The 13,951-nt window shown below is 44.4% G+C and overlaps 1 protein-coding gene across 4 annotated transcripts in view; it reads left to right on the top strand.

Moving 5' to 3' along the window:
* The window catches only part of LOC147684886 (solute carrier family 68 member 1-like), a 221,551-nt gene that overhangs the window by 77,040 nt on the left and 130,560 nt on the right, over positions 1 to 13,951 (top strand). For all 4 annotated transcript variants that reach the window (XM_086940761.1, XM_086940759.1, XM_086940760.1 and 1 more), the window contains exon 4: positions 9,071 to 9,808. In XM_086940761.1, coding sequence (XP_086796887.1) covers positions 9,071 to 9,808 — 738 coding nt within the window. The remainder of the gene's footprint in view (positions 1 to 9,070; positions 9,809 to 13,951) is intronic.

The following is a 13,951-nucleotide window of genomic DNA, read 5'->3' as shown; positions in this document are numbered from 1 at the left end:
GGATTCTCATGGACAACGGACGTGAGGTACAAATTACGGACGGTTCGTGAAATTTACGACGGTTGGTCACCCTACTTCCATTGTGTGCGTAGCAAGAATATAACTACACACAGGCAAACATTCAGGCACATAGAAAACAGCCTGTAACCATTCCTGGGTGGGTGTTTCATCCTAACACTCTACGGATGCCGTCGGGGCCACATATGCTGTTGTGAAAATGAAGTCAATTTCTTACTTCAGTATCTCGCCTCAGTCCAATCATGCAATGTTTTTACCCAAAGTGTTTTACAGTGTTTTGTGCTAATAGATCGTATACTCTTCTGGCATTTTTTATTGAGCAAGTGCCTTAAGGATGAAGATACAGGGTCAAAACGGGAACCGAGACAGTCCCAGGAAATAACAAAAAAACAGTGGCCCACATTTGCGAATTGTCACCTTTTGCTCATTTTGTCCGGTTACTATGGGGAGTAGACCATGAAGTTAACGGAGTGATGAAGAGGACACACACCAAGAGCTGAGAATGTGCACACCACGATTGAGGGAACAGAGTAAATTAGTTTGAGGATATGGTTCCGAAAAGTGGTCCAAACGTGGACTAGGCAGTTCAGGCTGGACTGTTCCCATGAGGCACAGGGTCAGACTGATTTGCATATAGCCCTGTCTGAACTGGGGTGGCTGGGTGAGCTAAAGAATAGTGGTGGATTAAACCTAGATCAGTTGACTGGGGGTGAGTGTTTGATTTGCTCAAATGCTCAGTCCATCATCCCCTTTTGTATCACTTTGTTCGCCCTAAGTTGGCAGGGTATGCTCAGACGTGAGTCCCTTGCTCACTTGGCCACTGGATTCAAGATAACCTGGCTGATGAGGATTATGAATCCGAAACCGGTCCCAGGATGCTTGTTTCCGGTCCAGTGAAGACATGGCTTGGCAGTTGGAGCTGGACTGTTCCCATGAGGCACAGGGTCAGACTGATTTGCATATAGCCATGTCTGAACTGGGGTGGCTGAGTGAGCTAAAGAATGGTGATGGATTAAACCCAGATCAGTTGACTGGGGTTGAGTGTTTGATTTGCTCAAACGCTCCGTCCATCATCCCCTTTTGTATCGCATTGTAAATAACAATGCCTATTATTTATTTGCTAATTATCAAAACCGACAAATAAAAGGCATGTCATTTACAAGGTCAATTGCTCAAACTCTGCCAAATGAGACCTATTACATTGCAAATGCTTGTTGGAATAGGTATGCTTAGTAGATAGTAAGGAAAAAAAGATCTGATGAGTAGCTATAGGGGTGAGCTGTTAATAAATGATGTTAGCAGATAGAAGAAGAGAGGTTGTTTGGGGTTGGGGATGCAGGAGGCGAATAGTAGAAGTTCAGGATTAGGTAGATGAAGGCAGAAGGTAAAGGCTTGGTGGACTAAAGAAGAACGGGCCAGGTGTCCTCTGTATTTTGTACTGGGCATCAGGTGGTGTGGCATGGGCAAAGGACACAATTGGTATAGACAAGAAGCCACTGCAGCTTTGGGGAGAGGAGATGGGAACTGGCACTAAAGGCCTTCTTTCTTTAACTTTGAAGCCAGTGATGCTGTTTCTCTCCACCAGCCAATCAGAAGGTCCGCTTGAGATACATTACTTTTGTGACAGGCAATTCTGTCTTGATTATACCCCCTAGAATATTCATGAACACTAGGATCGAGGCCTTTTTAGATTCAAGTTTACATTCTCTTTTATGTCACAGCTTAATGGAACATTTCATGCATTGAGAATCAGTATCACTGCATTCTACCCTCAGGCATGCATTGCTTTAAATTCTCTGCTAAGTTCTCTCACTAATAAGTTTCAGACTTGATTCTTCGCTCAGTTAGTTTCTCTTCGCCTTTGCTATGTTTCATCCCCTCAAAGTTCTCTATGTGAGCTCCTTCTTGTGTCACCCAGCAAGCCTAGAGAGTCCAGCACTTAGCTTGAGATTTACAGAGACTTGTTTACCTCTTGACAACAGATTCCCACACATGTAGGAAGTAGTTGAAAGAAACTCTGACAACAATCATGAAAATGTTGCTTTAAAAAAGCATACTACTATATGGGTGTTAACTGTCCAGTCAGGCGACGTAATAACACTATTCTTTGTTCCTTACTCGCTTTTTCCAGTAAAATTCAGTATTTTTTATTAGCCACATGCTCCACATTTTCCATACTCCATCTGCAGGTGTGCTTAGAAGAAAAAAAACATTACCAAGCCCTGAAGCAATAGAAGTCCTGATTCCTGGGTGTCTCCTTTACTAAGAAATGGCATGAAGGTGTAGTGTCCATAGGGAGCAAGGATCACGGTTCGCGGCAAAACATCTGAAAATGGGTAGGAGTAAATGTGTTGCTAAGAATTGTACCCAGAGGTAAAAGGCGGGGAGTTTACTTCCCTTACAAACACATTTTTTCAAGTAATAAGCATGAGCGTGAAAGAAAGCAAAGTCAGCAAATAAATTTCCATAGCTGATCAAGTAAAGGAAAAATGACATGATACGGCGTGACACATGTGGTACACCTGCCCTACTTAGTGCAGATTATATTAATCGCAGATCTTAATTCTGTGGAATGTTGTTAACGCAAGTGAAAGCTTAATGTCTGTATTATTAAAAACACCCACTATCAAGCCGTACCGCCAATAAGATAATTGAAGTAAGTGGAGGATAAACCTTCTGCTCAGGGAAAATGATTATGCGGATAGAAAATGTAATATGAGCATCTTAAACAGTGTTGTTTGGCTCTGCAGAAGAATTTCAAATAAGCTTTTGTATGACCAACACATTTGTTTGTGGGTAGATTGAGTTTTTACCTCAAAGAAAATAAAAACACTATATCCTGATGTTCGTGGTGCCACATTGCTTTTAAATGATCAACCATTCATGTTGTCAGTTGTCAACAACAATTAAATGACTTTACAGTCAAAGGATAGGTACTTGGTGGTGGAAGCTTAGCTTTTGTGGAACTATGGAGAGCACTATCCGTGCTTCTTCTATTGGGGGTGCTGAGTTTTCAGCAAGCACCTGACATAATCTCCTAGTGGAGGGGGAACATGCACAGTAAAAAAGAATCTGCATTTCCGTGGGAAGTGGGCACTGGCACAAAAGATGAGTCTCGGGTAAGAAGTAAAAATAATTCCTAAACCTTCTACTTATTAATTTATTGGGTGCTTTTAGAATGAATGAAATTTATATTCCCTGATTAACTTTCAATTATAGTTGTTAATGCCTGTCTGAACAGTGCTTGATTTTTTGCCTAATAATTAGTTACAGATTTGAGCATTGGGGCATTTTACGGTGGTGGCTTTATATGTTGCCCTGCAGCAACCTCCTAGAATCCTACATGTTCAGGCAGATCAGAACATTGCCGCCAATCTAGTCTCTCATTTGCTGTTTAAATTTACCACACAAATTCTACATTGGCTCCAGCATAATATTATTTTATAGGTTCTGTTCTTCTCCTATGTCTGTTCCAGGATTTTTTTAAAATTTATGTGCTCTATGTCTTCACCCCCTTGCTGGTTGATGCCTGTAGTTTCTGCTTGTTATGCTTTCATCCAGTGTACAATGCTTCCATCATGTAATATATTGTCACCCTTGTATCATCCTATATCGCCTTTGTTCAAATCTTACATTAAATGCCATGCCTCAGTGTTCTTGCATTTTCTTCCTCAGTTTCTAAACTTGATGCCAGTATCAGTCACTAGATGTGCTTGGGGGTTAACCTATCTGATCGAGGGGGAAGTACTGGGATGACTCCTAATACAATTGTTGCTTAATTACTGACCTTACAAAGTTACACATAATAAATCTAATCATGTCTTTTTCATTCACAAGTCTCTGCAGAATTACCAGATTATGACTGGGAGATATCTTGGCCTTCCTATCATTGACTCCAGTGGGCTGATATATAACCGCAAACATAATGCAGACACAGTTGTTGATATATAACCGCAAACATAATGCAGACACAGTTGTTGGTTACCCTTGCGTGGAAGCTGTACTATTCACTCAATTTGTATGAATAATCCGATTTACGGGCTCGCAATAATGGAAGATGAGTCGTCCCTCGTGGAATTTCAACTTTTGACCAACTGAGCGTTTAACTCCTTGACTCACACCCTGTCCGTATTAGTAATTGTGTAGTCAGAGTGTTTTTAATCTGGTCAGTTTTAAAATATTTCAAATTAAGGTTAGGAGACCTGCTGAAACTTTTCCCAGGGACTTGATATCAGGAAATACCCAGGTTTCTACTTACATGTTTTCATAACAGCAAAGAATTCCAGCATGGATTGAAATGAGCTTTAGACGTATTAGATTAGCTAGGCATTAGGCATACCATATAAATCCACTGACCACAAGTGCGCATGGAAACAATACATTCTTGTTCTGTGACACCTATTAATTAGTTTGGCACACATGAGAGATAAACAATCCGTGCTCTCTGACGTTCTCTTTCAAGCTCAAATGCATTTATCTAGGTCGCCAAACAAGAACTTCCAGTTCGCTAATATTCTTACTGGCGTGATTGCATTTGTAATGTAAATACTTATTAATCTGAAGGAAACGCTCCTTCTCAATGCTATTCTAGGGTACACCCGTCTTTGTATTCTTATCACTCATACCAGTGCCTTTCCAGATTTCTACACCGGCACCAAGGTCCTTGCCATCTCTCCAGTGCCACCTCCAATACCCATGAAGCCGGCGTGATCTGTTGCCGATGCCAGTTTCTGACCCCAAGCTAAATTGTGCCCTTTTCAGGCCTGTGCGATACAAAAGGGGATGATGGACGGAGCGTTTGAGCAAAACAAACACTCACCCCCAGTCAACTGATCTGGGTTTAATCCATCACCATTCTTTAGCTCACTCTGCCACCCCAGTTCAGACATGGCCATATGCAAATCAGTCTGACCCTGTGCCTCATGGGAACAGTCCAGCCCGAACTGTCAAAGCCATGTCTTCCTTGGACCGGAAACAAGCTTCCTAGGACCGGTTTCTGGCATTACAGCCGTCATCAGCCAGGCTAGCTTGAATCCAGTGGCAAAGTCTGAGCATACCCTAGACATTTAGGGCGAACAAAGCGATACAATTGTATCGCTTTTCAGGCCTGTGGCTTAATATGAAATTAGAAACGTGCAACCAATCATTATTCAGCATTGACCCCAATTCTAGGCCTTTTCCACAACACCAGCCCTATCTAAGCCTATTTATTGATTGCCTTCGGATCTGGTTCTGATGCATTTCAGCACATACCTAATGTCCGTCATGACACTGATGCTGAAGAGGGGGATAATTTACTTTCCACTCACGACACTATACTTTCTTGTATTTATTTGGATTTACAAAATGCCAGTGAGCACGCCTTTTTAAAGACACCCCTCCACCATCACTTTTTGCATCCCACTTTTATCCCTGCAAAGTTGTTTGTTACCTTGCGGATAGACGCACCTCCATGAAGTCCATGTATGCAAGGCGCTGGGAGAAACTATGGCCTATTGCGGTACAAGATACACCAATTCTCTGCCAGCCAAAGTTTCATATGTTTTTTGTTTGTTCTTTCATTGGCGCAGCAGGAACATGCGGTGGGCACATTAAAGGGTTTTTTGTCTGATCTATTGACTTTTTGTGTTACTTGACCAACAATCTATTTTCAAATTGCTGGATGTGACCCGTTTTATAAAAGGTTTGACTTGTATGTTTTCCCCAAAGCCAATTGTTGTTCTACAATGGGATTTACATGTAGTTTTAATATTCCTCATTTGCACACCCTTCTAGTCAATGCACAGCTGCTTCTTTTCCTCATTGTTGGCACATCGGTTAACTGCATGTGCTTTAAGTACCACCCTTGTACACCACATTCTTCCTGGACAAATTGGTTCAGGGGACCCGTGCGCCATTCTACTAAAGGTTGTGACTCCCTTTCCCATTGGCCAGTCCATCACTCGGCCAATCTTTTTTTCTTTGCCTTAGCGATCTAAAGTGAAGGCGAGGCTCAATTGGCTCAGCCCTAAAAGAGCTCTGCGTTTTTATATCGACCACATAAATGACCATGGTGTCAATGACTAGATTTTTTTAGGGTTTTCTGAAGCAAAGAAAGGAATTGTGGTGCAGAAATGATCCCCGCCAAGGTCAAAATATGCTGCACACTGCCAAAAAGGAACCCCAGAGAGCCCGCAACCTCATTACCTAGAACCAAGGACACTTCGACTGCACTGGCAAGAGGGGTACCTGCTGAGGATGGGTGGTTAGGCTGCAACATGGTTATCGGTGCACATCTTCACAAAGCACTACTCCCTTGACAGTCCGAGCCTGTTTCCCTGGTAGGTCCTGCATGGCTTTCTGGTTTGAATCCATTCCCCAGACCCTCCACCTTTGGGAGGTACTGCTATGGTATCTATTCGTAAGGTGTGTAATCTGTGATGAGAAGTATCGATAAGAACAAGAAGTTACTTGCCCTCTCTAAAACTCTTTCTGGAGGATACTCTATCTAAACGCAGATTCCTCATTGCCCACTCTCCTTCCCGTTCTGTTGAGTGGACTCTAACATTTCAAAAGGTCCCGAGATAGTGATCAGCACACTGTCAACGACTATTTGCGTAGGCATCCTAGGTCGTGGAAGGAGAAAGATTAAAGAAAATGGCACACAGGGGTAGCACTGATAGCCTGCTCCACTATGTCACTCCTGGGATGGTGGTGCTCAGATACAGCAAATGGCGCAACCTACTGGTGCGAGGGAGTACTGCTGGAAAATGTCTCTGGATCCTGTCTGACACCTAAGGGTATTCTAAAGGGAATAATCTGCCATGGGAGTATCCCCCAGAAAAAAGTGTTTCCTAAGGTAAGTAACTTGTTCTTCTAGTCTACATAAAACATGTTGCACTGCTTGTTAGAAAGAGAGCAAATGTACAATCCATTAGTAAATATTTAACTAATAAAAAGTGTACCAGCTGTGACCGTTAGGTATATCTGCATGTGATAAAAGGAGGGTATGTATCCAAAGTGCTGTTTAAGATCAAAGCTCATAAAAACACTTATTCAAATTCAATTTAAAGCCATGGTAATGAACAGAAAGAGGACGGGCACTGACCCATGCCTCTATTTTCGACTCCACAAGCTTCTTTCAGTAGTCAATATAGCCAGAGAATCTGCCCTCTTTCACAGACATGGCACATCTACAGCCTATTACCGCCATCCGACCGTGCCGGTTATAGACATTTATTTATTTATTTATTTTGAAAGTTTTATATAGCGCGAACAAGATCTTTGCAGATATCAGAGCGCTTTACAAAGAAGGGTATGAACAGGAGAGTGAATAACAGGCCATTGGGCATAGCGTAGTTGTAGGTAATAAGTGGGGTGGGGTAGGTACATGAGGGAGCATAGTCAAACAGGTACGTCAATAATGCTAATAGTACAAATAAGTGGGAGCATAGACAAGAAACAGTAGAGGCACAAACAATCTTCTGCTGAAGCCTCGAAGATTCCGGAAGGAAAAAACTTATAAACGCTCCTTCTCAGGAATGGTACCCAGGATCTGGAACTCACTCCCTCCTGAAACCAGGCTCATCTCCTCCACTACACTTTTTAAGAAAGAAGTAAAAGCTATCCTCATGGCTAGATACACTTGAACTATTATTTTGGACTCTTTAAAGACTCAGCACCGATCTGTACTACTTGTTCGATCCCTTTGCTTATTTGTATTACTTGTATTATCGACTTACCTGAGGCAACGTCACAGGGCCCAAGGTCAGTGCGACACCATGGAGGCACCCCACACCAGCCTCCTCACAACACCAGCATTTGGCTCTGTATCTTAGTGCGAAATGTGTCCTATTGTTCATTTTAGACACAAGGGCGTATTATGCGGTAAAAAAAAAGGAAAAACCAAAACACCACATACATCTGCCTCTAACGTTCAGGTCGTTCCTAGGGATTGTGCTAAATGTTTGCTATAAATGATGTGGGGTTAATAGCGTAATATTGGGAATTTCGTGTATCAAGCGAAACGTACCAGAATTACTTGAGACTATGCCTGCATAATGGGAATTTCACCTGGGCCTCGGTTCAGTATGGTCTACCCCAAGTGAGTTTAACAAGCATTGGCAAAGTCAATTTGTCTGGCATTGACTGATCACCTTTAGGCTTGTCAATGTTTGTCTTGTTTTGTTTGTCCAAAACGTTATTGTTGGGAAAGCTGCTGAGCCCTCATAAGTCTAAAACCAACATTGTCCAAAAGCCACAACTTTTTTTGTCTCAAATAGCACATATTGCCATAGTAGTCTGTGGCACTGAAGGGAACTATGTTGTTGGTGAATATGCTCTTTACGAACCAGCACATTCCCTTTGCTCACAGTGAGGTCAGCCAATGGCTGAAGTGAGGTGACCCATTGCTCCATGCTGTAGGCTGTAGTGGGTGGAATCAAATGTGATTAACAGACCAGGCCAATATATGCAGAGAGCTGGCCAAAGCCCATTTAAGTAAATTGAACATATCATTTTAGGAAAATAAAAAGATGTGGGTTTCCACCATACCTAGAAAGGAGGCTAAACGATGATTTCTACAGAAAATATTTTATAGTATTGTGGCTAAAAGACCATTCATTGCTTTTAGGTCTGGTCTTTGAGAGAACTTTACCTGTCGGCCAGACAATAGTTTTTCTGAAAACTCTCATACATAATGTACAGACAGAGTGGCTTTTGGTCAGTGGACTTCATGCTTTGGTCTGGTAATTTGTCATTTGAATTTTACTTCAGCCCTCTTGCAGCTTACTGCATGAGGCAGTTTTTCGGCACACTTTACTCACTGGCTCTCTTAAATTTGAGTGACTGCACAAACCCCAGCACAACTCTTTTGAGCACCTCTTTGTTGGTCCAATATTCTTTGTGAGATTTCCTATTTCTTATGTAACTTAGTTAATTCTACACTGAATATGCCCATGCAAACAGTCTTGTTTTCCGATTGTTTAATGCTTGTTTTTTCTAAATTCGTGAATGTCCCTGAGCTTTCCCAATTTGCCATCCATTTTGTCATGACATGTGTTTCTCTTTCTAGGTAATTTATATGATATGGAATGCCTTAAATGACCCACTTTTTGGCTACATTCAAGACAACTCCAAAGTGGCATGTTTCTCAAAACGACGATACTCCATTTTATATGGTGCTCCATTTTATGCGCTAGCATTTCTGCTTCCTTGGTTCCCATGGAAGACCTACCAAGAAGGCGATTGGCTGAGTGGTGTTCACCTTGTCATTGCCCTATGTGCCTTTGATGGTATGTTGACGTTTGTTTTGCTGGCACAGTGCGCATTGTTTGCAGAAATTTCAACCAAGCATGAGAACCGACTGCAGTTGATTACCTATAACCAGGTAGCATCATTAATTGGATCAACCAGTATCTTATTCTGTGGACTTGTGTCCAACAATATGGAAAACTTTTTGTACTTCCAAACCTTCACCATTGGCCTCGCAGTGCTATCGACGGCCTGCATGTGCTACACTGGAGTGTATGGATTTAGCCAATACGAGCACAGGGAAAAGTTGATCGAAAGTACAGACTCAGTCTCTTCAATGGACTCCCAGTCCTCCTGGTCCTCAGTGTTGTCCCTGACAAAACAAATCCTGACCCAAAAAAACTTTATTTTGTTTGTGATCATGAACTTCTTCCAAGTTTTCCATCTGACATTCTGCAGCAACTTCATGATGATCTTTGCTGATAACCTCATCCCTAAGGAAGCCCTGCCCTCGTTTGTAAGAAGTTTAATGTACGGTGCCGGCTTTATCTGCCCTCAGGTATGTATGTTCGCTTCATTTCCAGTTCTAATTTATTTATATCTTGCAGTGTACAGTTCAGAATTTGAATAAATATTAATTGATGCATGTTTGACAACAGGGAGCCTATTGTCAATAAGAGGTGCAAAGCAAGAGATTACTCTTCAACCCAAACAACTTTACTATCACAGTGATATATCACTAAAAGCAGACGATTTGGCAATAAAGTGTTATCATGAACAGTAGGTCTTAAACAGTGAACCAAAGGCCAACATCCATCTAACCTCTTAGATGCAGGGTGGGCATGGAAAGGAAAGAAGGAACCCCACCCATCACCTACCAAAGAGAATGCACTGAAATCCACTTTTCAGTTCGAAAGGGCTACAACACAACCAAAACACATTTGGGAGGCATAGTTGACACCTGGTGGATGGTCATACACAGTTGTACATATGTCTGCTTATGCTCTCCATGCTGTTGAAATGTGTTGATTAGGTTATGGGCATGGCCCACACATGTAAACAAACTGGAGTGGTGTGGCCACCTATCAATGAAGACTAGCAATGACCACTCTATCCAGTCTAGTACTGCCTATTAGTGTGTTCAGAAACAGTGCTTCTGGAACCTGGGTGTACAAACACATCACATGCAGCTTTATTGAAGTAGCATGCATTGTCAGTTTAGCCACTATACCATAATGCACACGTTGTAAATATTTCAGCTTATTTCACCCACCTGAAAACTCTTAAACAAGACTCTCGTTTTTAATTTCAGATACTTTACACTTATTCATATTTTTTTTGCGAGTTCAAGACCTTGAGCCTTTCAGATTAGGCATTTGCTTTTCCTCCTACCACTGGGCCTGCAGGCCCTTAAGTATAGAAGAGTATTACAAGACATGGTTGTCTCTTTTCAGAGCCCATCTGGGCCGCATTATATATGTGGCGCATTTTCCTTCATTGCGTTGGGCGCACCTTTTAAATGGTGCGGCAAGCACAATGATGGAGAATGCACCATATTATGATGAATTTGCAACCCCTAGGGCGGCTGCAAACTTGTGCTGCCCTGGGGGCAGCACATTCATGTGGAAAACTGAGCAGCTGCTTTGAAGCTGCTCAGTCTTTTCACAGTGCAGGCGGTAACCCGCTGCCACTTTGAAGGGGGATTAGAGATCCCCTTGCAGGCGGGTGCATTGAGTGATTGCACCCACCCGCAAGGGGATGTCTGGTGGGTCCATGGGACCCCATTTCCCCCTCCGAAGTGCTGCCATCAGGGTGCTCCCTGACAATACGCCATCTTTAATTGAGCACACTGTCAGTGCGCCTCCTGAGAGTTCTTTGCTTCTGCGCCCACGTCTGTAATGCGGCGCTGGCGCAGAGGGATTTCCCTCATTTGCATGGGGCACTCCCCCTGAAGCCTGCGGCCCCTTCTGTAATACCAAAGTGCCCCGGGGTGCGCAAAGTGGGCGCAAACGCCCGTTGAACCCCGGCGCACTTTGTATATTAAGGCCTCTGGTCTTGTGACAATGTTAACCCCTTCCATGCTCATGACGGAAAGGTTCCGTCATGAGCGTCGGTTGAGCTGGGCTCATGACGGAACCGTTCCGCACAGCGCGAAAATTTGCGCCGCGCTGAAGGGGTTAACCTACCTCAACTTTGTATTTTACTTGAACTTTGTTTGTTATAACAAGTTGTCTTGTTAGTTTGAAAGTCATGTTTACCTAACAATCTAATATGAATATTCAGAGGCTGAGGCTAGACTAACCGATCCTGACCTAGTCAAGTCAAGTCATAAAATTTGTATAGCGCACTACATAACCAGAGGGTTTCAAGGCGCTTACGTGGAGGAGGAGGATTATTTATCAAATATCCACGTTTTAAGCTGCTTTCTGAACGCTAGGTGGTTCTGGGTGAGGCGGAGGTAAGCGGGGAGTGAGTTCCATGTTTTAGCAGCCAGGTAAGAAAAGGATCTGCCTCCCATGGTGGTCTTGTTGATGCGAGGTATAGTGGCGAGGGCTTGGTCGGAAGAGCGTAGTTGGCGGGAGGGGGTGTAGAAGGACAGTCGAGAGTTGAGGCAGTCTGGTCCGATGTCGTAAAGTGATTTGTGTGCGTGGGTGAGCAGTCGGAAAGTGATCCTCTTATTGACGGGTAGCCAGTGGAGGTCTTTAAGGTGGCCAGAGATGTGTTCGTTGCGTGGGATGTCTAGTATGAGCCTGGCTGAGGCGTTTTGGATTCGTTGGAGTTTCTTCTGGAGTTTGGTGGTGGTACCTGCGCAGAGGGTGTTTCCGTAGTCCAGTCGGCTCGTGACCAGGGCGTGGGTGACTGTTTTCCTAGTTTCGGAGGGGATCCAGCGAAATGTTTTTCTGAGCATGCGAAGAATGTTGAAGCAGGAAGAGGATACGGCGTTGACTTGTTTGTTCATTGAGAGTGAAGAGTCCAGAATGACGCCAAGGTTCCGTGCGTGGTCTGTCGGGATGGGTGCTTTTCCGAGGGCTTCCGGCCACCAGGAGTCGTCCCAAGCAGAGGGGGATGTGCCTAGGATGAGGACTTCTGTTTTGTCTGAGTTCAGTTTCAGACGGCTTTGTTTCATCCATTCAGCGACTTCTTTCATTCCTTCGTGCAGGTTAGCTTTGGCGGCGCCGGGGTCATTGGTGAGTGAAAGGATCAGTTGAGTGTCGTCCGCATAAGAGATGATGTTGAGGTTGTGTTGGCGTGCGATGGCCGCGAGGGGGCTCATGTATACGTTGAAGAGGGTGGGACTGAGTGAGGATCCTTGAGGTACGCCGCAGATGACTTCAGTGGCCTCTGATTTGAATGGTGGGAGGCGGACTCTCTGGGTTCTACCGGTGAGGAACGAGGTGATCCATTCCAGTGCTTTTCCTTGGATTCCGATGTTATTGAGGCGTTGTAGAAGGGTGCTGTGGCAGACTGTATCGAATGCTGCAGAGAGGTCGAGGAGGATGAGGGCGACTGTGTCTCCATTGTCCAGTAGAGTTCGAATGTCATCTGTTGCTGCGATGAGGGCGGTCTCGGTACTATGTTTTGCTCGGAAGCCAGATTGTGAGGGGTCGAGGGATTTGTTGGCTTCGAGGAAGGCGGCGAGCTGGTTGTTGACGGCTTTCTCGATGACTTTGGCCGGGAATGGAAGAAGCGAGATGGGGCGGTAATTTTTGAGTTCGGTGGGGTCCGCTGTTGGTTTTTTCAGAAGGGCGGTGAGTTCAGCGTGTTTCCAGTCTTCAGGGAAGGTAGCGGAGTTGAAGGAGCAGTTGATGACGTCTCGGAGGTGCGGTGCTATGACGGAGTCTGCTTTGTTGAAGATGTGGTGAGGGCATGGGTCTGTGGGGGATCCTGAGTGGATGGAGTTCATCAGGCGGATGGTGTCCTCCGTGGAGATTGGCTTCCAGTCGTTAAGGGTGTTCACGGGGGGAGGATGGACAGCAGACGGTAGGGTGGGTTGGTTTTCGGGTTGGTTGTCAAAGCTGTTGTGGATGTCTGCAATCTTGTTGTGGAAAAAAGAGGCTAGGGAGTCGCAGAGGGTTTGAGAGGGGGTGATGTCGTTGGAGTTGGCCGAGGGATTGGAAAATTCCTTGACGATGTTGAAAAGTTCCTTGCTGTTGTGAGCGTTGTTGTCGAGTCGATCCTTGAATGCTGCTTTCTTGGCTTTTCGGATTAGTTGGTGGTGAGTGCGGGTGGCGTTTTTGAAGGCGTCCTTGGTGCTGGTGGTTGGGTCTTTTTTCCAGGCCTTTTCAAGGGAGCGGCAGAGTTTCTTGGACTTCTTGAGATCATCGTTGAACCATGAGGCCTTCTTGCTGCCAGGTTTGTTTTGATGTTTTTTCAGAGGTGCTAAGGTGTCAGCGGTATTGGATAACCATAGGGTGAGATTAGCGGCGGCTTCGTTAGCGTTGGAGGAGGGGGCTGGGGTGTGTTGAAGGAGCGATGCGGAGATTTGGTCCGTGGTGATTTTGTTCCAGTTCCTTTTCAAGGTAGGTTGGAGGTGGATGCTGGGTTTTGGTTTGTTGTAGGTGAAGTGAACGCATCTGTGGTCAGTCCAGATGAGGTCCGTAGTGTGGCTGAAGGAGACATAGTTGCTGGAGGTGAAGATGGGGTCGAGTGTGTGACCTGCGATGTGGGTGGGGGAAGTGACCAGTTGTTTAAGTCCGAGGTT

This window comes from Lissotriton vulgaris, chromosome 10 (genome assembly GCF_964263255.1).
Source record: "Lissotriton vulgaris chromosome 10, aLisVul1.2, whole genome shotgun sequence".
NCBI lineage: Eukaryota > Metazoa > Chordata > Amphibia > Caudata > Salamandridae > Lissotriton > Lissotriton vulgaris.
Note: the sequence above shows the minus strand (reverse complement) of the source record. Positions and strands in the feature narration are given on the sequence as shown.